Source organism: Acinonyx jubatus, chromosome D4, assembly GCF_027475565.1.
Source record: "Acinonyx jubatus isolate Ajub_Pintada_27869175 chromosome D4, VMU_Ajub_asm_v1.0, whole genome shotgun sequence".
NCBI classification, from domain to species: Eukaryota; Metazoa; Chordata; class Mammalia; order Carnivora; family Felidae; genus Acinonyx; species Acinonyx jubatus.
In genome coordinates this window covers 8,245,010-8,270,318 of record NC_069391.1, presented here as the reverse complement: position 1 = coordinate 8,270,318, position 25,309 = coordinate 8,245,010, and the positions used below count along the sequence as shown (strand labels likewise).

The 25,309-nt window shown below is 51.3% G+C and overlaps 1 protein-coding gene across 3 annotated transcripts in view; it reads left to right on the top strand.

Moving 5' to 3' along the window:
• LRSAM1 (leucine rich repeat and sterile alpha motif containing 1) overlaps positions 1-25,309 on the top strand; it is a 39,855-nt gene that overhangs the window by 4,438 nt on the left and 10,108 nt on the right. For 2 of the 3 annotated variants that reach the window (XM_027035174.2, XM_027035173.2), the window contains exons 7-19: positions 1,365-1,433; positions 3,119-3,203; positions 4,209-4,330; positions 7,773-7,863; positions 10,759-10,889; positions 14,555-14,584; positions 15,027-15,149; positions 15,441-15,580; positions 16,495-16,539; positions 18,473-18,543; positions 21,388-21,487; positions 22,855-22,942; positions 23,911-23,985. In XM_027035174.2, the coding sequence (XP_026890975.1) occupies positions 1,365-1,433; positions 3,119-3,203; positions 4,209-4,330; positions 7,773-7,863; positions 10,759-10,889; positions 14,555-14,584; positions 15,027-15,149; positions 15,441-15,580; positions 16,495-16,539; positions 18,473-18,543; positions 21,388-21,487; positions 22,855-22,942; positions 23,911-23,985 (1,170 nt within the window). Of the gene's footprint in view, positions 1-1,364; positions 1,434-3,118; positions 3,204-4,208; positions 4,331-7,772; positions 7,864-10,758; positions 10,890-14,554; positions 14,585-15,026; positions 15,150-15,440; positions 15,581-16,494; positions 16,540-18,472; positions 18,544-21,387; positions 21,488-22,854; positions 22,943-23,910; positions 23,986-25,309 lie in introns of those variants that run through there. The other variant, XM_053204586.1, reaches the window with a different exon arrangement.

Sequence of the window (25,309 nt, the reverse complement as noted above, 5' to 3'; positions counted from 1 at the left end):
AGGGGCCCTTGTCCCCCGTGTCACGGGCTCTGCCTGGTGCTCCAGGTGGCAGCCAAGCTCCCTTTGTTATAGGTTATGCAGGCCTAACTTAACAGTCAGGCTCGGGTGGGATCAGCACAACTTATTGGGCACCTTCTACGCACTGTGCATGGGGTGGGGTTACAAAGATAACCAGCCCTGCCTTTGGGGAGCCTGCTGGATGGGTAGAAAGGCAAACTGTAAACTCAGAGCGGGTGAACTCACAGAGGGCTTGGAAACTGATGAGCCCAAAAGAGAAGGCCCCGGAGGGGCTCCAGGCATCATGTGGTCAGTGTGTGAAAGCCCTGTGTCTAGGCTGACCCCCTCCTAACTGTCAGCCTCTCCAGAACAGGGACTGGGATGTATTCACATGCGATGTGACCTATGGCCTCAGGATTATTGCACACGAACATGAGCTATGACAGTGGGGACACACAATAAGAAGAGAAGATGGCAGCATCAGGCATGAAAGTGTTTTTCGTGGTTATTTCTGGTTTATAGGAGTTGGGGTACTTTTTACTTCTCTTTGTTATTCTGGCCCAACATTCGTGATTTTTGTCGTAAAACAGGTAACATTTTATATGTATTTCAGATGTATATTTAATACGTATGTTTCTATTTCATACATATGTGTATGAAACATATGTACCTACTCCAGTGTGTGGCCTGTGCTTTGTTTGCTCATTTTTGTTGTTAAAAAAATTAACAAGTACAGTTAAACAAAGAAAAGGAGGAAAAACGTATATAATTCCACACTCCAGAGAACTGCTATCAATATTTTATTGCATATTTGGTAGTCTTTTTCTACATAAATAATATAATTATACCGTGGGGAGTTTTCCTTTGTAACGTGAATACTTACGCATACTGTTCTATAGCATACTGTTTTCGCTCAACAGTTAAAAATGAACATCTGATGGGGCACCTAGGTGGCTCAGTCGGTTGAACGACCGACTTCAGCTCAGGTCATGATCTCACGGTTTGGGAGTTCGAGCCCCGCGTCAGGCTCTGTACTCACAGCTCGGAGCCTGAAGCCCGCTCCAGATTCTGTGTCTCCCACTCTCTCTCTGCCCCTCCCCCACTCATGCTCTGTCTCTCTCTGTCTCAGAAATAAACATTAAAAAAAAATTTTTTTAATGAATTTCTGATGAAAGAGATGGTATAATATTTTGGAAACGGAGCAGAGATGGAATACACTATCCTTTAGTTGGAGAGGAAGAGTTGGAGCCTTCTGTTCCGACACCAGAGGCAAGAAGAGACCCCCGGCATCTTCTCGCTCCAGAGCCCGAAATCTGCGGGCTTTCTCGGTTGGTGACTGAGGGCTTAAGCTTGTCTTCCCTCCGCAGGTTCTGGATCTTCATGATAATCAGCTGTCCGCTCTTCCCGACGATATAGGGCAGCTGACCGCCCTCCAGGTATGGCTGCAGGACGCACAGAACCCACCTCTGATGGCCTAAGGGAGAAGTTGTAGTCGCACAAGCCTGGAGAGTTCTCCTTGTGCTCAGGCCCGGGGCTGCCCTTGGTGCTAGCTGCCTCTGCCCCTTTCCCGTGAGGGACCTCGGACGCCCTGGCCTTGGCAGTCCGAAATGTGGGAGTCTCTATACCATACTTTTGGCATGTGCTTCTGGCATTTCCTCTAAGCCCCCACGACTTACAGGAAATGATGGATCCGGCGCTCTGCCTCAGCCTCTCACTGTGGTCCTGGTCAGTCGTAGCCCACTGCAAGCTAAGCATTTCCCTCGTGTCATCTCTGATATGTTTCCTCACAGCCTTGCTGCAAGGCAGGTGCTGGTATTAGCCCCACTTTACAGGGAAAGAAGCGGCTTTCCTCCACACTGAGATTAAAACCCATTCTCTTCACTGAGCCCCTTCAGACCCTGTATGACGGGCCCACCTGCTTTCCAGCCTCCTCTCCTGTCCCCGTCGCTCTCGGCAGTCAGCTCCTGAACCCCTCCTGGCCTCTCACCCCACTGTGGCAGGGCCTGTCCACACAGACCTCTCCTCTTCCCTCGGCCTGAGCGACTCATCATCTCTCAGCCCACGTGTCCCTGAGAAGCCTCCCCGACCTCCCTGTCAAAGTAGATCTACCTTATCGGCCTCGGTCCTACACTGGCTTACTTCCCTGGGAGCATAAGGACAGTCCGTAGTTACGAATCAAGCGTTTGCTGACTTGACTGAGTCACAGTCCTCTGAGGGCAGCACCCCAGCTAGCACACTGCCTCCAACATGGAGGAGACCAGGAAATGAAGTGAGTGAGCAACCCCTGGGTGATGCCGTTGCATTTTCCGGAGGAGAAAGCTGAGGTCACTTGCCCAACGGCACACAGAGAACACGTGGTGGGGAAGTAGTGATTGGCACCCCTCGGAAAGCCACGGTGAATACCTGGGTGGAGGATCTTTGGGGACTTTTTTTTAACGTGTACATTCTTATAGAATCGGTGCATCCTTGCCTTGTAACTTGCGGACACCTGACAATAACCCAGAGCCATCCTTTGGTTCATCAAATATTTATCTGCCACGTTATCTGTAACGGCTGCTTAGCTTTCCATTGCGTCAATGTTTAACGAGTCCGTAGCCTGTCACCCTGTTGGCCTGGCTCGCCCCGCAGTGCCGCATCCGGGAGGGAGCGTGGCCTGCTGGATCCAACAAGCCTGCGTTCTGGGCGGGCCACCGCCAGCTGCTAGCCTTGAGGCCCCGGGCAGATCCTGCTGCCTTTACACATCTCAGCTTCGTTCCCCCAACACTCGGGGAACTAGAGCCTTGTCACTGCTGCCTCCCCCAGATCCCCAAACCCGTTAGTCCCCTTCTTCCTCCTTGCTTGATCGCGGGTCCGTTGTTGGGCATTCTGTGGCCTGCATAAGGGACGGAACCTCAGCAAGCAGCGGCTCAAGGTCTGGCTTTGCTCTCTCCGGCACGTGACTTCATCAGTGTGAGCCTCAGTTTTCTCATCTCTCAAAGGGGATCCTGACAGTTTATGCTTTCCTCATGAGGCTGTCAGGAGGAGATAAAGGTGTGTGTGGTGCCCAGGTGACACCTGGCCTAAAGCAGGGGTAGACACTATTCGTATGTGGGTTCTCATGTCATTTGTCCCTCTTTCTTAGGTATTGAACGTGGAAAGGAATCAACTGACATATCTGCCACGTTCCATTGGGAACCTGATCCAGCTCCAGACCCTCAATGTGAAAGGTAGGGGCCAGGAAGCCCTGTCTGTGTGATTCCCAGTCAGCTCTAGGCTGTCTCGGCCCGGCATCCACAGATCACTCCTCCTGGGAACCACTGAGCGTGAGGGCAGCCAGTCCTGAGGCGTCCCTTTAAGCTGGACTGACCCTTGTTGTCCCTAGAGGTAACTAGAGGCGGGGCATCTGCAGAGCTCCTGTGACCCTTCAGGGCCAGGGCCTTACAGCAAGGAGGGCAGACCGTCTTGCCAGCCAGGCTCCCGGGACCTGGGCACTCGTGTTTGTAATAACGAGGAGCGGTAGCAGTGGCGGCCTGGTGGGGGAGAGCATCCAGGAGCCGCAGTAACGCTTCTGACAGGGCCCGACGCACAGGGAAGACTGCTTCCACAGTCAGCGGTGCGGCGAGCCTCGCGAGTCCCTGACAGGGAGGTGTGCTCCCCAACCGAGGCTGAGAGCAGCAACTTGCTCAAGACCACCCCGTGTGTTAGCAACAGAGCCCAGAGTCACACGCACCGTGCTTCCTCCCGTGCCCTTGGCTCCTCATGTCCTCTTGTGGTCCTTAAGCACTTTCTGCACAAAACACCTCAGTTTACTCATTTTGTAACATACGAATGATATAATGACGCCATGTTTATCGATCACTTACTGTGGGGTGGGCACTATGCTGAGGGCTGCATATGCATAGTTGCATTGAACCCTTTGATGTCCCTTGAGGCCAGAGAGCATTATTATCCCCATTTTACAGATGAGAAAACTGGCCCAAGGAAGTACAGTCCATTTTCCAAAGGCGCTCAGCTAGTAAGTGGCAGAGTAAGAACTTGAACCCAGGTCACCGAAACTCCACCATGCTGCTCTTCCTCACAGAGCCTCAGGTCTCGGGACCCGGCACGTGCCCCAGGCTCAGAGTGAGGCACCCACTTCCCCTCAAGTCCTGGCAGGACTCGTGTCAGGCAGGAAGCTGGTGAAGGGGCTTTGGGGGGGGGGGGGTCGAGCTGTGCCGTTGGGGTCTCTGCAGATAACAAGCTGAGGGAGCTTCCCGACACCGTGGGGGAACTTCGAAGCCTACGTACCCTTGACATCAGTGAGAACGAGATTCAGAGGCTGCCACAGCTGCTGGCGCACGTTCGAACCCTGGAAGTAAGTGGGGAGCCGCTCTCGCCTGGGGTCTTCTCTGGCCCGCCCACCTTCCCCTTCCCACGTTCCCGAATGCTTGCTCTGGTCAGGGTGTGCTGGGCTCACAGGGATCTCCGGGCACGTCTCTAGGAGCTCAAGAGAGACCGATGTGGAACAGTTGTAATTAGGTGACTTCTGCTGCCGTGACGGAGGCAGGAGAGCACGCTCCTAGAGTGAAGACCCGAGGCTGAACCCTGCGGGAGGTGTGCTGTGAGCACTTTGTGGTGTTCGAGCCAGACCTTGTGAGGGGATTGGCTCTGAAGAAATAGACACGGAAAAGGGAGCACTCAGGTGCAGGGAACAGTACCAAGAACGCAGGAAGTGGAGAGCACAGGGCGTGTTGAGGGGAGAGGAGGGATCTGATGTGGTTGGAAGCTGCTGTGTCTGGAGGGTCCAGGTCTCGAAAAGCCCAGAGTGCTGTGACAGGAGAGCAGCCTTGCCTGGAGGTGTAGAAAGTAGATTTCATCAGAGCAGGGGTCAGGGGGCAGAGGGCAAGCTCTTCCTAGGTCACCGTATTAGTTTGCTGGGGCGGTCGTAACAAAGTACCACAGGCTGGGTGTCTTGAACAAGACATTTATTTTCTCACGGCTCTGGAGGCTGGAAGTCCAAGATCACTGTGTGGACAGGGGTGGTTGCTTCTGAGGCCTCTCTCCTTGGCTTGTAGACAGTCATCTTCTCCGTGTGTCCTCACATCACCTTCCCTCTCTATGTGGCTGTGTCCAAATTTCCTCTTTTTTTTTTTTTATTTTTTTTTTAATGTTTATTTATTTTTGAGACAGAGAGAGACACAGCATGAACGGGGGAGGGGCAGAGAGCGAGGGAGACACAGAATCGGAAGCAGGCTCCAGGCTCTGAGCCATCAGCCCAGAGCCCAACACGGGGCTCGAACTCGCGGACCGCGAGATCGTGACCTGAGCTGAAGTCGGACGCTTAACCGACTGAGCCACCCAGGCGCCCCCAAATTTCCTCTTTTTATAAATACACCAGTCATATCAGATTAGGACCCAGCCTGGTGACTTCATGTTGAACTTGATTACTTCTTTTTTTTTTTTCAACGTTTATTTATTTTTGGGACAGAGAGACACAGAGCATGAATGAGGGAGGGGCAGAGAGAGAGGGAGACACAGAGTCGGAAACAGGCTCTAGGCTCTGAGCCATCAGCCCAGAGCCTGACGCGGGGCTCGAACTCACGGAGCGAGATCATGACCTGGCTGAAGTCAGACGCTTAACCGACTGCGCCACCCAGGCGCCCCTTGATTACTTCTTTAAAGACCTTCTATCCAAATGTATCGACATCCGAGGTACAGGGGGAGTAGGACTTCAACATACGTGTTTTCAGGGACACACAATCCAGGCCCTAACAGACACTGACACAAGGCAGCTCACGCAGGGAAGGTGGGCTCTTACAGTCGCAATGACCAGACAGCCTATGTTTATCTGGTGCTTACTAAAGCTGGGTGCTTAACCTGCATCAGTTCCCTGAATCCTCATGAAAATCCTGTGAGGCAAATACTATTGTGCCCTTTTGCCGATGAAAAAACTGAGGCATGGACAGTTTAAGGAGCTTGCCCAAGTCCACACAGCTAGTGATAGCAGAGACAGGATTGAGAGCCAGGCAGTCTGAATCGAGGGCCCATGCTCTTCACCTCTGTGCAACTCAACCTTCTGGAACAGGGACTTATCCATCCATATGACACACAGTCTGGCCAACATCCCAGAATCCTCTGATGAGCCATCAGTGAATTACCTCTCAGATCAGACTGCTGAGCATCGGCCTCTGTATCAGAAATGGGCAGGTGAACGTGTAGACAGCAAAAGGAGGTGGCTAACGCCAGAGGCTGGTCCCTCCTGCCGTGACAGCTTGCCTGAGAAGGGACAGGGTGGTCAGCTCCTCTCCCCGGGCCAGCTGGAGAGACAGGCCGAGACATGGTTATTCTCTGTGCTGTCCAATAGAACTTTTTGCAGTTCTGATGGAAATGTTCAATGACTGTGCGGCCTAAATCGGTAGCCACATGTGGCTTTCGAGCACTGGAAGTGTGGCTAGTATGACCAAGGAGGTATGTATTTACTTGTGCTGAGTTTTAATTAGTTTTCATTTTAATAAACTAAGTCACACGTGCTTGGTGGCCACCGCATTGGAGCACACAGCTCACAGCGGCACAGATTCTGAAGCCGTTGTAGAGGGAGTGCAGGGAGTGAAGCATTTCACATCCAGTCTTTACAAAAAGCTTTTGACCTTCTTGGTGGCACCTTGGGCAAACCCTTTTTCAGGATGAGACAGTAAGCGGCCCTTCTAGGTTAAGGCCAAGGTCTTTCTCGCACATTGTCTCATACTGCCCATCAGACGGCCTGTTGGCTGGGTGACGTGCCTGTTTACCTCTGAGGGGGCCGTGCCTCAGAGACATCAATTGCCCTGTTCAAGGGTGCACATCCAGAACAGGACTAGCTGGAGTCTAACACCAGGGCTGAGCGGCTGAGCACAGCTAATGGAAACACCGTAAACTGTGTGTCCCATGTGGCTGGTGCAACCGAGGGACCGAGCTTTAAATTCTTTCATTTTACTCAGTTAAAAAGTAAGCTTATGTGGCCAGGCATGGCTCATGGCCACCAAACTGGATGGCACGGCCCCAGCGTCCACCACGCTTTACTGTTGGTAACCAATATTACCCATGTGGGTTAGTTTTCTTTAGACTTTGCCCCCCCAAACCGGCAGTAAGGTGCTTTGCTCCAGAGCAGGCTCCCCACTGCAGTGCGTGTTCCTGGGCACAAGGGCTGTGCTGGCCAGGGCTGGGGGCAACCGAGCTGCTTTTCCCACTCAGCAATGTCCTGTCTGGCCTGTCCTGTCTGGCCTGGCAGGCCTGTCTGTCCCAGGCACGGAAGGTACAGGCTCCTGACCCGGGCCTTAGGTAACTCATGCATGCACTGGGCACTCCACGCTTGGCCCACAGTTGGGATCCAGGAGGCCTCTGCGAGATCCAGGAGGCCTCCGCGAAGAAGTGAGAGGGTAGCAGGAGGAGGGCTTGGGTAAGCAAACAAACAAAATGGAAAACCTCATGGTTTTGAGTGTGATATATATTCCTCCAAATTGTTTTTGTAAATACACTAACGCGAGAGAATGTTTTTTTTTTAACAAATATGGAATCTTATTTTCTGTGTATTTTATACAATTACAGTTTCTTTTTTGTCCACTTATATTTTTATACAAAAACATTAATCACGTGCTGACTGCACACCAGGCTCTGTTTTAGATGCTGGGGGCACAGCAGGAACAAGACAGGTGAGCCGCCCCTGCCGTGGGCAGAGGAGACAGTAAACACACACATTCATAACTATATCAGGTGCTTTGCGGTTGTGTTGACCAGCGAAGTGGACAACACGTATAAAGAGGTTCCCCTTGTGTCTGCAGACTCTGAGCCTCGACGCCTCGTCCATGGTTTACCCCCCACAGGAGGTGTGCAGTGCTGGGACCCAGGCCATTCAGCAGTTCCTCTGCAAAGGTAAAACCAGGCAGGCAGCCTGCCTCCTTCACTCAGTGAGTAAGCATGGTCCCAGAAACTGCCCTGTGCCAGCCCGGGCTCAGGGGAATAGCAGAGACCCAGGAGGCCACCGTCTCTGCCTGCTTGGAGCTCTTCAGATCTGGCAGGAGAAACAGGCAGAACAGATGGTCACACTAGGAAGTGTAATTACCAGTTAGGCTACGTCCTCAGGGAAGGTCCTAGAAAGTGGCTCAGCTGAAACCTGAGGGTGATTAACACTTAGGAAGGAGAGAAGGCTGCTGCTGGCAGGAGGAGAGGCCCCTCGAAGGGCCTAGAGGCATGGGGGCAGTGGGAAGCATGCCGCAGGGGAAGCCGAGTGGCTGGGTGCCGACACAAAGAAAAATGGGGTAAAGCCGGAGAGGCCATCTGGGCCTCGTATCATGTAGGAGAGGGCTTTGATCAGTTTGCTTTTTACAAAGTTCACTCCAGCTGCAGGGAGGAGAAGAGAGTGGAGAAAGCAAGCGTGGAAGCCAGGGACAAGTTGGAGGTCATGGGGTCAACCAGGACAAAGGCCACAGCGGACTGGACTTGGAGGAGTGGCAGTGCAGTGAAAACCCAGGGCCACCGCTGATCCAGGTGCCCCGAGGGTGGGAGCGGTATATCCAGCCACCTCCTGCCCGGTTGATATTCTTAATTAGGGGCTCCTGTCACCTGGGGAACTTCTAGAACATGGCTAAGACACATACATGCGGTCAGCTGTGGGTGACGAAGGTGCCATTGCAAAGCCACCAGAAGAGAAAGCAAAGGTTTTTTTCAGTCAATGACTCTGGATCAATTGGATATCCATGTGGGAAAAAAGAACCTTAATTTCTTCCTTCAATAGGAGACAGGCAGCATCGACCACAGAAGGCTGATAAATTAGATTTCAGTAACATCAAAAAGGCACCACTTATGGGAAGAAAGGGCAAGCCATAAAGTTGGGAAGCCACTTATAAACATTCATTAGGCTGTGCGTAAGACTTTGTGCTCTTTTCTGCGTGTATGTGATATTTCAGTTAAAAAAAAAAAAGTTTCACACCACACAACAGCTACTTAGGCCCCACATCTACCAGATTAGTGTTTGAGCAACAGGTGATTCTCATGTGCACCCTGGCCAGTGGCTGAGCTACACCATGTTCTTTTCTTTCTTTCTTCCTTCAAGTATAATTAACACAGCCTTACGTTAGCTTCAGGTGTACGATCTGCTGGCCTAATTCTCTACGGGACTCAGTGCTCATCCTGATAAGGGTGCTCTTAATCCCCTCCACCTGTTTCACCCATCTCCCGACCCAAACCCTTTATTTTCCTTAAAAAGATTTTTAAATTACGCCATTTGTAGGTGTACAAAAGGCAAAGAATAAAGCAGTGAACATATGTGTACCCACCACACAGCTTAAGAAATGATCTGTTTATTTAAACAGTGTAGTACGTATACATTATTATGTAAAGTTTTGGGGTTTGCTCTTTTAAAAATATTTTTTAAAACCCCACAAAAGGTATCATGCTGTTGTGATTCTGCTCTTTTCACTCAAGAATCGGTCTTGGACCTTTTCCTGCCTCATAATGGATGGATCTGCCTTTTTTTTTTTTTTTAATGTTTATTTTTGAGAGAGAGAGAGTGCGCGCGCACGGGAGGGGCAGAGACAGGGGGACAGAAGACCCGAAGCGGGCTTTGCACTGACAGCAGAAAGCCCAACACAGGGCTCAAACTCACAAACCATGAGATCATGACCTGAGCTGAAGTCAGGTACCTAAACGACTGAGCCACCCAGGTGCCCCCCACCTTTTTTGTAAACGTTTATTTGATTTTTAAGAGCGAAAGAGCACAAGCAGGGGGAATCCCAAGCAGGTTCTGTACCAATAGCAGTGAGCCTGACATCGGGACTCGAACTCACGAACCGTGAGTTCATGACCTGAGGCGAAATCTGACGCTTAACCGACTGAGTCACCCAGGTGCCCCGGATCTGGCTTGTTTTAAAGAATGTATAGTATTTCACGTGGTGGAGCCCCACAGCTTAGGTAGCCTTTCCCTGCTGGTGAGCATGAGGTGGTTTGTGACCAGTGTCACAAACATTTTAACCCACCCCTCTGTGGCACCGTGGGAGTACTCCTCCAGGGCAGGCAGAGTGGCAAGCGCTGTGTGCTCCGCCAGCTTACATTCCCGTGAGAAGACCCTTTTTCCTTCCCACAAGTGACCCTCGGTGTCATTTCCACCAGCTTTGTCAGTTTGTTTATTCTGACAGATAAACAAGAAAGTCACGTTCTTGGTTATTTGAATATTGTTTCATGTATTTACTAGCCATTTTTAGTGTTTCTTTTCCCATTTATATTTGAAACAGACAATCTTGACCATATTAAAATCTAAAAGTTCTTTACCCCCAAAGGATCCTGTCATTAAAAAGACAGGTTACCATCCGGAAGAAGATTGCTGCAATATATATTATAGGCCCAAGGTTATTAGCTACAATATGTAGAGAGCATAAATCGGTAAGAATAAGGCAAACAATCCACCCAAAAATGGGTAACGGGTATGAGCCCTGTCAAATTACACAGGAGAAAAATACGCAGGGTCACAGAAGGCAAGCGTCTTCCCGGGGTCTCACACACAGCCTTCTCCACTAATCTCATGCTTTCTCATCGCCCCATTCTCACGTGGATGGTAAAGAGGCAGCTGGCGAGCCTATTTATTCACTCAGCTGCCGCTTACCGAGTGCTTGACGTTAGGAAGGGCGAGCAAGATGGAGGGCCCAGCCCAGTCCGGGGCAGGGGAGCCGTGGACCAGGCAGGCGGGACAGGATGCTGGGGAGGAAGGTGGGGACTGATGGAGGGGACGACTCTGTCCCCTCCCTCCCGGTCAGCTTGTGCTGTCTCTTGCAGAGTCAGGGCTGGAATACTACCCTCCTTCTCAGTACTTGCTGCCAGTCCTGGAGCAAGATGGGGCTGACGCTTCCTGGGACAGCCCCGACGGCCCCACAGACAGATTCTCCAGGGAGGAGGCAGAATGGCAGGTAAGGTGTGCTTGCCTGCTGACGTGTGCTGTGGAGGGGAGGCCCTGGGCACTGGGGGGCTGTTCGGGGCTGTAGGCCCTGGATTTCTCCATCGAACTAGGATTCACCTCCACTCAGACCAACGTGCTTAGATGCTTTCAGGAGGCCTTCTACGCCGCCTCACGCACCACCGCCCCAAACAGGTTCCTCTCTGTTTCCCGAACTCCCCGGGACCTCTGAACTTGCAGTTCACCCTGTCTGGAATTCTCTCCACTCACCTCTCGCTAACTCCATCTCATCCTTCAGTTCTGTCTAGACCCCACATCCTCTGAGAAGTCTCCCCCGCCCCCCACACCAGCCCAGGTCAGGTCTCCTGCCATGTGGTCTCGGTGCCCACACGTCTGCTTGGGAGCACCTCTACAGCTCTAAGTGAAGACTCATGTGGGAGATGGTTTAACGGCTGTCTCCCCTGCTGGATGAAGCTTTGTGAGAGTGGGGGGTTGTGTCTGGATTGTTCATTGTTGTCTCTCGGTGAGCGCTTCCTGCCTCAGTGCCCCTTGCTGTATGGGAAGCCTGTCCTGCTCTCCTGTTCTCCGTCTGAGGAGAAGCACGTGTGTCAGCACGGCAACAGGCTGGCCCTCCCTGGTCCCTGGGGGTGACCTATGTTGGGACCGGCGTGGAGGAGGAAGCTTGGCCAGGGTTTACCACTTCAGCCAGGCATCACCTGACACTGGAACCAGACAGAGACCACCTCTGGCCCCATCTGTGTTCCCACAGAGGGCTCAGAGCCCGGGGCGTCTGATGGCAGGCAGAGGAGGAACCAACTGCCTCAGGTTTGGCTTCTTATCTTCCAGGGACTTGTTATTAATCTCCGGTTCCCTGGTGACACCCTTCCCTGTCGTACAGAGCCCACCGTGAATGCCTCGTGCTTTTGCCTGTCTGCTGGCAGCTCAATGAGAATTAGAGAGGGGGAGATTTCTACCTAGGGAAATTGTCACTTTCTCCTCTCAAAATGTTTGCAGCGAACATTTTTGATGCAGGATTAACAGACTGAATATATTAAAGAACTCTTCCAAAGCAGTAAAGTGAAGCAGAAAACCATCCCAAGAGAAGAAAAGTGGGCCAGAGATATATCAACAGGTACTATACAGAATAAAACAGTACAGATGAGGGGCACCCAGCTGGCTCAGTCAGCAGAGCATGTGACCCTTGATCTCAAGGTCATGAGTTCAAGCCCCCCAGAGTTGGGCACAGAGCTTACTTAAAAAGAAGACTGTGTAGATCAGTAAATACAAAAAAATGCCTGACTTCCCTAGTAATCAGAGACCAGTAAATTAAAACAAAATACCATTTCACCCTCAGATTGGCACAGATGTCACTTTGATAATTTCCTGGCCACAGTGTGGGGAAACCATGGCCTCATAAATTGCTCTTGGGAATGGAAACTGATATTCCCACTGTAGAAGATAACCTGATAATATAGATCAAATAGCTCGTGATCCGGCAGTCCCACTCCTCAGTATGTATCCCCAGAGAGACTCTTGTGTAAAGAGACATTTACAAGAATGTTCATTGCAGCCTTATTTGCAGTAGTAAAATATTGGAAGCCCCCTAAATGTCTATCGGTGGGTAAAGGCTGAGCCACCTGTGTCCCATCCATACCATGAGCTAAATCTGTGCAGGCTCAGATCATAGGACACGTGGGTAAGTGAAAAGGACAAGTTGCAGAACATGATGGATATAGACTTCCCCTTTCATGCTTAGGAGGTTCAAATACAGATCAGTAATAGCCATTAAAGGCGGGGTGCAATTTTATGACAGAAGGACATGAGGGAATTTTGGGGAGTGATGGGATTGTTCTAGATCTTGACTACAGTGATGGTTACATGACTGCATTGCTCAAGATGCCTAAAACTACATACTAAAAAGAATGACCTTTATAGTATGTGAGTTATGCCTTCATCAAAACACGTATTTATATATGAGCACACAGACAAGTCTTCTATATTTTCCAAAGGCACAAATTCTGTGTAAGTAGATTCGTGGACTTGGGTCTGATAATGGTAGTTACATGGCAGGGGGCAGGAGGGAACCAGGATCAGGCTGGGGAATGGTCAGGGAATGCTTAAATGCTGTGTTTTAGTTTTTTATAAGGAAAATATATTCCGATAATAGCTGTATAATATTTTATAAAGTTTTTAATGTTTATTTTTGAGAGCAAGCACTTTTATGCCCACCCACCAGTGAGCAGGGGAGGGGCAGAGAGACAGGGAGACTGAGGATACAAAGCAGGCTCTAATGGTGCCAGCAGAGAACCCGATGCAGGGCTCAAACTCCTAAACCATGATATTATACCTAAGCTGAAGTTGGAACACTTAACTGACTGAGCCACCCAGGTGCCTGCCCTGTGTGTATTTATTTTTGAGAGAGAGATTTGGATGCAGGGCTCGAACTCCTGAGCCACAAGATCATGACCTTGTGGCTTAACCAAAGCCAAAGTCAGATGCTTAACTGACTGAGCCACCCAGATGCCCAGATACTATCTGTATAATTAAAAATTAATTTAAAAATTTTTATTCCTACCTCAGCATGGGACAAATCTGATTTCCTTATAGTGTGTTACTTTTATGGCTCTGATAGAGACTGATCCTGGCCTCCAAGCTGGATAACTAAGTACAAGGCCACTTAAAAAATCTGTGTGTGTGTGTGTGTGTGGTTTCAGTACAAGAATAGTTCACGCTCCTTGTTACAAGTCTGAACAATATAGATATACATAAACCACATGAATGTCACCCCTTCTCCTAAGGTCATCATCACAAACTGCCTTCCATCTCAAAACTCAGAGTTGAATTTTGTTGCCGCTCTGACCTGAACAGAATCCTGCTGCACACAGTGAAACATGGCAGACCTCTTTCTGGGTAGCTCCCCACGTTCGCCCCCTTATTTGACAGTTGTGTGGTCCATTGCACGGATGTACCATGACTTACTGAAGTAACCACCTGTTGGGCATCTGAGTTATTGCCAATGTTTCGCTCTTTAGAACAGTTCCACAAGGGGGTGCCTGGGTGGCTCAGTTGGTTAAGTGTCCGGCTTCAGCCCAGGTCATGATGGTTCGTGTGTTTGAAACCCACATCAGGCTTGCTGCTATGAACATGGAGCCTGCTTTGGATCCTCTGTACTCCTCTCTCTCTGCCCCTCCCGCGCCTGCTCAAGCACTCTTCTTTCTCTCTCTCTGTCTCTCTCTCAAAAATAAACATTACAATTGTTTTTCTAACATCTTAACAAAAAGTTCTACAGGAACTAGCACATGTACCTTTGTGCATTTCCAAGTATTTTGGTGGGCTAGAGCTTTGGGGCACTGCGGGCATGCTGTATGGACAGGGAGCCACGTATCTCACTTCTTGGTCTCCCTTCTCAGTCCTGTACCCCCAGAACTGTCCTGAAGAGCTTCCCACGATGTGCCGAACCGGGTGGTTCTCAGCCCTGGTGTCCACTAGAACCATCTGGGACCCTTTATCAGACTACTCTACCCTCTCATCCCCACCCGCCCCACCATTCTGATGCAGTGCCTCGGGGGGCTCCCAAGAGTCTGAATGGGGTCTCGCTGCCCGGCAATTCTGGCCACATGCTGGGGAACCCCACTGCTGTCTACCTCCTCTTCACCACTGTCTTTTTTTTCTCCCCAGAATAGGTTCTCAGACTATGAGAAGAGGAAGGTAAGAAAATTTTCCTTTTCTCCTCGGTCACTTTTGTTTTTATCAAAGATCTCAACTATTAGAAAAGATTGGAGGGAGCAAGTTCTTCCTGCCTCTAAATTAGAGGGTAAACTAAAGTTTTCCTCTTACACACATGGCCTCACCACATGCTTATGCAGCCTCAGTGGGTGACCAGGTATCTCGCCTTCACAGATGAGAAGCTTGAGGCTCAGAGACCCCCGACTCTAAACCACTAGTCTCTGCCAGGGACCAGCCTGTTTTATTACAGTTGGGCCCTGGGCAGGCAGGTGGGGGGGGGGGGCAAGGAAGGGGAGTTATTATTACTCAGCTTTAAGACTTAACAGCCTGCACAATTCAGAGGTGAAGGGTAGATTCCCTCTGCTCCCATGTGCAAATGTCCACGGAGCCTAGCCAACCATCACCGGGATCTACATTCTTGCAGGAACAGAAGATGCTGGAGAAACTCGAGTTTGAACGGCGCCTTGAACTCGGGCAGCGAGAACATGCCCAGCTCCTTCAGCAGAGCAGCAATCAGAAGGACGAGATCCTTCAGACGGTCAAGGAGGTCCGTGGACGGCCACGTGGGGTCAGGCTTGCCTGTGCACTCCCTACCAGGGGGGGCCCTCTGCTGTGGGGAGGCGGTGGCAGTAAGCTCCCTCGCTGGATCTTCCCGGACCCGGGGGCCCTTACGGTTCACCTAACCCAGCTTCCTTGTGTGTACAGACACCCCGAGGCCTAGCAAGGGGAAGACCTCGTCCAAGATCAAACAGGAAGGCCGGGCAGGGCAGGGCAGGGATGAGAAACCTGTGCAGGGATCCTTGGTGTTAGCTCAGGACGGCCACCTGTCCTGCTGCAGGAGCAGTCCCGGCTGGAGCAGGGCCTAAGTGAGCATCAGCGCTACCTGGATGCAGAGCGTCAGCGGCTGCAGGAGCAGCTGAAGCAAACGGAGCAGAACATCGCCAACCGGATCCAGAAACTCCTGCAGGACAATCAGAGGTCAGGCCCCCAGTCCACAAACCCAGAGACCTTCCCCCCATGTGGTACCCTTTGAAGAGCCCAGGGTAGGGGTCCATTTCTCTCCTATAGCCTTCACTCCTGCCCCAAGGTTTTCGTTGTTCGGGTCCAATCTTGGTGCTACAATTTGCACCAACCCAAAGAGAAAAGCATCTAATCTGGGCATGACCTGTGTTTTGTCGTGGGACCCACGCCCCCCCAGGTTTCCCATCTATAAAATGAGTGGGTTTAATAGAGTTGAGGTCACATCCTGCTCCAATATTTCGGGTTCCAAGTAACACGTTGCCTTGAGGTCAGCCATTCTACCCACAGTGAGATTTGCCTTAACAAATGCTCTCCAAGGTAGGGGCTGCTGGGAGCAGGTCTTGGTGGGGCTTGGGGGAGAGGGAGCCAGATAGAGCTGTCAAGAAGCCTGAGAGAGTCCAGTTGGGGTCCCTTGTGGAAAGCCTCCTGAAACAGGTGTGCCACATCCCCTGTTGCTCCCAGGCTTCCGTTTGCTTTTTCCTTACGGGGCCATCACACAGCAGTCACGTGGGGCCCGAGCAAGCCTGCCGCGTGCCCCACAGTATGCTGTCCTTTCCGGGGTGTCCCGGAAAGCTACCATTTGTTGGATGCTGTTCACGTGCCAAGCACTTTGCATATGTTCTCTTAGTCACTCTTTACGAATACTCCATGAAGCCTTCTTATTATGATCCCCTTTTACAGATGAGGAACTGGGGCTTGGCGGGGCTGAGGAACCGGCCCAAGGGCACAGAGCCCCAAGTTCCGGGGCTGAGGGGCCTGGGCCAGTTACTAAGCCCGCTCTGCACAGCCAGTGCAGCGAAGGGGAGAACGGTTCTGTTGCAAACGGGCCTGCAGGTGACTACTGCAGGGACCCTTTATGGTTGTCTCCGCAGGCAGAAGAAAAGTTCTGAGATCTTGAAGTCGCTGGAAAATGAAAGGTTAGTGTTTCACTCTAGCCCTTTCTTGGCGTTGCCTTGTGGTGGAGGCAGTGGTCTGGGGAGATAACGTCTTGTGATTCTCAAGGATTATGCCAGAAAGTTTTCCTAAAGCTGTAAGGAGATTCACCTCCTTAGGGAATATTGGGTTAAAAATAAATCACTGCCTGCAAGTTGAACACACATGTACATTCCTGAGAAAAATTGAGACACAAATAAAAATATGTGCAATGTCCAACTATATTGCTAGTGTAAAAAAAATTAGAGGGGCACCTGGGTGGCTCAGTTGGTTGAGCGTCCGACTTCAGCTCTGGTCGTGATCTCATGGTTTGTGAGACTGAGCCCGAGTTGGGCTCTGTGCTGACAGCTAAGAGCCTGGAGCCGGCTTCGGATTCTGTGTCTCCTCTCTCTGCCCCTCCCTTGCTCACGCTCTCTCTCAAAAATAAACATTAAAAAATTTTAAATTAGAGAAAAATCCATTTCTTAAGGGAAACACAATCCATTATGGAGTAGAAAACCGGGAGCTATAGTTAACTAAGGCAGAACAGTGTACAATTTCTTCATGACGTGGCACGTATCTGTGCTCAGAAAGCAAAAGGACCCACCCTGAGTGGTTTACCAGAAATTAGAGGTGGTGATCTTTGGGTTTTTTCCTTCGTGTTTTCCCCGTTCGTTGAGGTGCACAGCTTCAGTAATTAGGAAAGATGGTAGCTGAGAGGAACAAGCCCCCCATTCTTCTTTCCCCATACCCTCTGTCTTGTCTTCTTGTCCCCCTCCCCGCCAGGATTAACTGGAATCCCCCCTGGTTCCCTGGAATCCCAAAATAGCAACATGGACTTAGCTGCAGTCCTTGTGTCTGCCTTTTAGGCCCCCGGCTGCTTGGGAAGAATTCCCACAGGGAGTTCCTGTGGGGTTGCAGGGTAGCCCCTTCACCTGCCCACTGCAGCTTGACCCGGGTGGTCAAGGCCAAGCTGGGTTGTGGCCGACTGGTTTATTTGGCTCATGCTTACCAAGTGCCCTCTCTGCGTTGGGCCCCGTGGGCTCTGCTGCGGGTCCAGCAGCACCAGATGTGGCCTTCCCTTGAGCAGCCTGTGGTCCTGGGCAAGAGGCCAAGGTGATTACATGCTTCTTCCAACAAAATGCGACCCAACAGAGACTTTAGAAGATGTTCCCTCCAGGCCACCATTCCTAGTTTACTCTAGGGGAACGATGTACACACATGCAACGTGCATGTACGTCCATACTTTTTCATTTCCGTTTACTAGATCATGGATGGATTTCAATGCCAAAAGCCTTATTTGTAATAGCTGTAGAATATTCTGCAATATGATTAAATCCTAATTTAATTAGTCCTCTGTGGACATTTAAGTTTCCAGTTTTTCATAATTATAAGCAGTCTTAGAGTGAGCATCTCCTAAAAATCCCCCTGTGCATTTATGTGAATATTTTTGTAGGAAATATTCAAAGGACTTCTTGGTAGGTCTTGCCAGATTACCTTCCAGAAGATATTTTGCCAGTTTATACTCCTCTCAGCAGGACATGAACGTGCCCTTTTTACCACCTTCGCTGCTGCTGCTGCTGGTGGGTGGTCCTCAGTTTTCCTAATCTCCCAATCTGGTAGGTGAAAAGATCTTTAGTTATCAGGTATCTCTTTCCATATGTTTATTGGTCCCCTGCATTTAAGCATCTGTGAAGTGGCCGTCTGTGTCCTTTGCCCACTTTTCTAAGGGAATGTTGAGCTTTTTATGCAAGATACTCTGTGTACAAGGCTGGAGGTAACTGGGTTCCCCTGGAAGTGCGAGATGCCAGCAGGAGCATGCCTAGGCTGGCACATCGAAGAGGACTTCCCGGAGAAGGTGGCGTTCATCTGCTGGGATTCCCCGTTGAAAACGTTACATCTGCTGAACAAAAATGGATGGAGTTTGTTTGTTTCTAGGATAAGGATGGAACAGTTGATGTCCATCACTCAGGAGGAGACCGAGAATCTGCGGAGGCGTGAGATTGCCTGTGAGTCTCGGGTGGGAGGTACGGGGTCCTGGGAGCAGGGCTTCTCTGACTGGGGGCAGAGGGTGGACTGCCTTCTCTCTGTACGTATGGCAGGCGCTGAGCGTGTGTCCTTGAGGGAGGCTGCAAAGTCCAGACATGGAGCATGGGCCCTGGTGTCAGGCCGACGCAGGAACAAGCCTGTGACCTCAGGGGCACTACTGGTCCCTAACTGTTCTGAGCCTCTGTGTTCTTCCCTTTAACTGGGGAGGATGACTGTTACCGCCCCCTAGTGTCCTTCTGAAGGTCAGATGAGCCAATACCTGTCACTAAGTGAACATCCCACTGAGGCTGTAGGGTTTCTGTTGTCAAGAGCTGTGGTCGGCCCCACTTGGGCTCCTGGGAGCTGCCCGTCCTGCCATTCCCAGGAGGTGGTCCTGGGGCACCACACTGTCCATACTTAATGAGGGGGGCCTTCCGGTCTGATCCTGAGAGCTCAGAGGATCAAGCCACGTGCCAAGGAAGGCCAGGAGTCAGTTCCTCCTTTTTTAAAATGACTCTCTTTGGACAGCACCATCCTCCCAAGCCTGGATACTAGAGCGGAATGCTGCACACAGGCCCCACACCGGGCGCTGTCCACACACCACCTCCCCTCACTACCTCCTGCTGGGGTGTCCTTAACGTCCCTGTTGTAAATTATCCACCACTTAGAAAAAAGAAAACTTGTGTTTGCATCTCCAGAAGATATTTGTCAGTAAATAGATTGGGAATAGTATCGGTGTTGGGAACTTGTGTTTTCACCTTTCAAACTTCCTTCCCTGTTGCTTAGCTTCTTATAAATGAGCATTTTGTTGTTAAGTGTTTATTTTTAAGAAAGAGAACATGGGGGGGCAGGGCAGAGAGAGAGACACACCCAGGATCGGAAGCAGGCTCCAGGCTCCGAGCTGTCAGCACAGAGCCCAATGGGGCTCAAACTCACGAACCCTGAGATCGTGACTTGAACCAAAGTCAGATGCTCAACCGACTGAGCCACCCAGGCACCCTAAGCATGTAGTTTTTTTAAGTTGTTATTTATTTAGAGAGCATGCACACAGGGGAGGGACGGGGGGGGGGGGGGAGAGAGAATCCCAAGCAGGCTCCGTCCACACTGTCAGTGCAGAGCCCAACACAGGGCTCTGTCCCACAAACTGACATCATGACTTGAGCTGAAATCAAGAGTTGGACGCTTAACCACTGAGCTACCCAGGCGCCCTGAAAATGAGCATGTGTTTTTATAATGAAAGAATTTCGGTAAAAATAACAAAAAGGCAAGAAAAGGTAATAACCAGAGTAGTTGAGGACATATGTAGTATCAGGCTGCCCTGTGCACAGCCAAAGGGGATGTGAATCAGCAGCATGTTTCTGGAAGGCAGAAAGGGACATTCCTATTTATTCACGGCCTTAAAACTGTACTCTTAAAAATTATTCTTAGGAAATAATCAAATCAGATTGCACAAGGATGTTTGAGCAAGGACGTTTATCATTTAATAATTGCAAAAAGAGTCCAAATGCCCCCAGATAGAAGATCACCTAACTAAACTTTTGTGACCCGGGCACCGCCGTCCCCTGCAGCCGAAACCTCACGCTGCCTCGTGGACATGGGGAGGTGGTGACAGACCATGAGAAGTGGTTGTGTTTAGGGTTGTGACATTTGAAAATTTTTTATTGTGGTAAAATATGTAACATAATGTCTGCCGTTTTAACCACTTTTAATTGTCCAATTCTGTGGCACGAAGTACATTCATGTTGTTACGCAGCCATCTCCAGAACCTTCCCAAACTGGAATTCTGTCCCAGTTAAACGCTCCTCTCCATCCCCCTCCCCCAGCTCCTGTACAGCACCCCATTCCACTTTGTCTGAATTTGATGACTCTAGATACCCCCACATAAGTGGAGTCCTCCAGCATCTGTCGTTTTGTGACTGCCTTCTTTCACTCAGCATAACATCCTCGAGGTTCATCCATGTTGTAGCAGGTACCAATTTCCCTCCTTTTTAAGGCTGTGAATAATATTCCATTGTGGAGGGGCACCTGGGTGGCTCAGTCAGTTGAACATCTGACTTTAAGTGTTTGTTTTTGAGAGACAGCACAAGTAAGGGAGAGAGAGGTGGGGGAGGGACAGAGAAAGAGGGAAACAGAGGATCTGAAGTGAACTCTGGACTGACAGCAGAGAGCCTGACACAGGGCTCAACCGTGAGATCATGACCTGAACCAAAGTTAGACTCTTAACCATCTGAGCCACCCAGGAGCCCCTGAGCATCTGACTCTTAATTTCGGCTCAGGTCATGATCTCCTGTTTCATGGGTTCGGACCCCATGTTGGGCTCTATGCGGACAGCACATAGCCTGCTTGGGCCGGACTCCCTCGCCCCGCCCCCGCCCCTCCCCCCGCATGCGTGCTCTCTCAAAGTTAAAAAATATCCCACTGGGTATATATACCACATTTTGTTTATCAGTGGACACTTGGCTTTCTTCCACCTTTTGGCCATTGTGAATAACAGTGCTACGAACATGAGTGTATGAGTGTTCAGTTCTCTGCTTTCAATTCTTTCATCTTAATTTTTAAAAAATCCATAAATATGTATTAAAAATTGGAAGGATATGTATCAAAATTAATATCTTTGGGTGATAGATGATAGAAGATCTTGTGTGTGTGCTGTTCAGTGTTTTACAATTAGCCTTTCAAGCGTAAGTCACTTGCATCGTTTAAAAAAAGTGGGGTTTTTTTAAGGATAAGTATGAGGTGGGTGATGAGCAAACCCTCCAAGGCCCCCCGGGAGCGGTGCCCTTTTCTCAGCCCACCCCCCCCCCCCCCCCCCCGTGTTTCCTCAGCCGCCATGCAGCAGATGCTGACTGAGAGCTGTACAAACCGGCTCATCCAGGTGGCCTACGAGTCCCAGAGGCAGAATTTGGTCCAGCAGGCCTGTTCCAGGTAAGGTAAGGAGAGGCTTCCTGAGTTGGGGTGCTGACTCAGGACCCAGGATCATGGGGTGAGAGCTGGGCTCTGAAGTTCCCGCCTCAGCCATGCTGTCAGGGGCAGGCGGTGACTGGTCTTTGTGGTTTTTCCAGCTGGACCCCATGGTTGTGTCAGGCCATGGTAAAGTGACAGCGCTCACCCCTGCTTCTCCCGCACTTTTTCGGTGAGCCAGGCGTCCCGCCACGTGGTGTGTGTTAGCTTATTAAATCTACGAGGGACCATGTTGTTACTAGCCCCATTTTGTCACGACAGCTGAGGCTCAGAGAGACTGTGGGACGCACCCAAGGAAATCTAGCAAGTGGTAGAGCCAGGGTTCAAACCCAGGCAGAGTGGGGGTGTGATCGAGCGTCCGTGTGGGTTGGGAGCAGGGTGTCCTGGAGGGGATGCTAATGGAGTCACTTTCACACTGGTGGCAGCTTGGGGTACGGCTGTCCAAGTTCATCACATCTCTGTGGGTTTGTCTGTTGAAGGAGCCACATGTGCCAGCACAGTCAGGGGAGCAAAGCTGTTGGGGCTCAGGAGACGGGCCAGGAGCACAGACTGCCTTGTGTTCCCCCGCCCCCTCGCCCCACCTTCCCCTGTGTCCTCACAGAGGTGAGGTGTGGAGCATCTCTCCCTCCTTTCTTGGTGGTAGCACATCGCGCTTAGGAGCGTGGTGGACAGACCCTCATTCAGGCCCCATTTCTTCTGTCCGTAACTGTGAAGTGCTGGGCCAGTTAGTTTCTCTCCTGAGCCTCCGTTTTCTTATCAGAAAAACAGGGATAAGTCACAGTACCTACCTCTGGAGTTGTTGGAGGATTGAAATAAATTCAAAACCAACATTCTGCCCAAGTATGGACATACGTGAGGATGCAGGGTTTGAATTTTTGTGCCCAAAGCACTCTACTTGTTCTAAGGGGAGATTCATGACCCGGGCGAGAAATGCTGGGGGCCCACGGTGAGACATGGTTGTTTTGACCCAGCAGGAGAGCTTTCTCATGGCCTGAGTGGCTCAACTAGGCGGTCAGGAGCTCTATGCTGGTGGTGATATGGCAGAGGCCAGGCCACCACTTCAAAGGGCATTGTAGAGGGGATCCTGATGGAGGGGTGGATGAGCGGACCCAGAGATGGTCTCTCCCAAGTCCCAAGACACACGGACTCCCATCGCCTTCCCTCTAGGGCCACGGGGTTCAGACTAACTCTGTGTCTGTGCCCAGCCCGGGGTGTAGCCCCCCGTGGGTCCTTCTTGAGTATTTTTGTATGAGTAAATGGCTTGTCTTGATCTCCAAGGTCCTTGGCAGAAAATGTTCAGAGAGTGAATTAATTTGCTGTCTTTCTGGCAGCATGGCCGAAATGGATGAGCGATTCCAGCAGATACTGTCATGGCAGCAGATGGATCAGAACAAAGCCATCAGCCAGATCCTGCAGGAGGTGAGCCCCTGCCTAGGGTGTGAGGGTGGGGGGCCCAGGGCGCGAGTGGGGGCAGGGGTACAAGGGCGTGAGGGCGGGGGCTCGAGGTGGGCACAGGGAGGGGTGACTGGCAGGCTCGGTTGGTTAAGCTTCCGACTTTGGTTCAGGTCATGAACTCGCGGTTCGTGAGTTTGAGCCCAGCGTCAGGCTCTGTGCTGACAGCCCAGAACCTGGAGCCTGCTTCCGATTCTGTGTCTCCCTTTCTCTCTGCCTTTCCCTGGCTCACGTGCACGCGTGCGCTCGCTCGCGCTCTCTCTCTCTCAAAAATAAGTAAACTTTAAAAAAAAAAGGGGGGGGGGTGGGCACAGGGAGTCTGGGGCAGAGCAGCATCAGAAATCGACATGGAGCCCTGTCCTTAGAGAGCTTGTTAAGACCCAAGGTGTTTAGTCCATTTAGAAATGTACAGACTCAGGAAGAGGGGGGCAGAGAAAGGGAGAGGGGGGTGGCTTTCTGATCATGGAGATCTAGAGAAGTATTCCCCATTTCCCTGGCAGGCACCCACTCCCCGTGCTGTGTGGCTCCATCGTAAGGACCCCTCAGGGGCAGGATGTGGTGAACACGCCGTGGGGGTGGAGCCCACAAGACAGCACTGAGGCGCCTTGAGTTCTTCCAGACTGCACACTTGCATCTGCTCCCTCACCTTCCTCATCAGTGAAATGGGGCAGTAAAAAGCCCCCACATCACTGGTTGTGGGAAGTCCGTGTACGATGCAGGAGCAGCACTGAGTGTAGCATCTGGCGCTGATAAGTCTTTCATAAGTATGGTCTCTGAAATGTGAACAAGTGAGCTGAAAAGTCACGTGCTTGCTAGCAGGCAGAGTAGTCCTACGTTAAAGTGTTTTTGAGCAGATTTTGAGCCTTCCCTTGGCATGAGCCACTGGGAAAGCGAGGCCGCCAAGCACCTGCTGAGCAGCCCCTGCTGTCTTGCAGAGTGCCATGCAGAAGGCTGCGTTTGAGGCTCTGCAGGTGAAGAAGGACCTCATGCACCGGCAGATCAGGAAGCAGGTGGGTGCTGTGGGCGGTGCCCCCGCCGCCCCCTTCCTGCGTGCTTTCCTGGACGGCATAGGTGGCTCTTTCCCGTGCTGGCTCAGCGAGTGGACTTCCCCAGATGTGACCGGTTCCTTTCCCACGACGCCCTGGGCAGACGGGAAGGGTAGTGCCCGACTGCGGCCTGGAGCCCCTGGGCGGCCTCTGCACCCACCACACTCCAGGCAGGACCCCCTTGCTGGGGAAATGCAGTTGGCTTCACCCCGGCCACCTCTGTCAGCTCAGGTGGAGAAGCTGGAGGGTGGATGGGGTGTCCCACGGGGGCAGACAGGGGTCCCGATGTCCCCGAGGGCGGATGTGCTGAGGTCCCAGCTCTGCCGGCAACCTGCAGGCTCTGCTGGACCCTCTGGGCTTTCTGGAGGGTGCGGTGGACCATGGGCGCGCAGGCTGGAGACGGAGTCGGCTTTCAGGTCTTGGGAGTGGTCATCACATCCTACTTGGCACACTTTGAATTGTACATTTTTGCATGTGTATTTTTTTCTTTTTATTCTTTTCCTTTTTGGCCAAAACCAACTTCTCACTTTATTTCCCTCTTTAATTTCAACCCCACCTTGCCGGACATGAAGCTCATTCCTCTGACCTGGGGTTGGTTGGGGCCATAGGAACTTAGGGGCAAGAACCATAGGGGTCACAGGCTTAGGGCAGAGGAGTCGCTGGCTATGGGGTCTGACCCCCAGACATCCTCACTGTGGGTGATTCTGACCCACCAGGCCACCTGTTCCCCTTCAGACCCTGAGCAGGGACGTCCCCGAGAAAGGGCTCACTTACTGACCTGCTCTGTGTCCTTGAGCAAGTCACTTAACCTCACTGAGCCTCAACTTCCCCATCTATAAAATGGAGACCAGAATACCTCCTAGTACCCAGAGGAGATTTGATGAAATGACACAGATACAGTACACAGCACAGGCCTCGTACACAGAATGCTCTGTAAGCATCAGCCACTACCATTAATGGTATTACAGTATTACACAGTCCCCTCCGTTACCCTCTGCTCTCCTCTGTGATGGCAGTTACAGGAAGCGAGAGAGTCAGATGCGTACAGCACTCAGGACTTGTGTCTGGTCTGCACTCTGGCCTGAACCTTAAAGGAAGGCCCGTCTCCATTTCATAAGCTCTTGGCACCCTCTGTGGTCCAGGCCCTATGATCAGCTCCTGAACAACAGTTCACCAGGACAGGCCTGTCCGTGTCCCATAAGCGCTCGGGGCCCTGGAATAGCTGATTATTTTAAACTCCCACTGAGAGCTTTCCCAAGGCACCTAAGTCCCCTTCATTCCTGAGCCC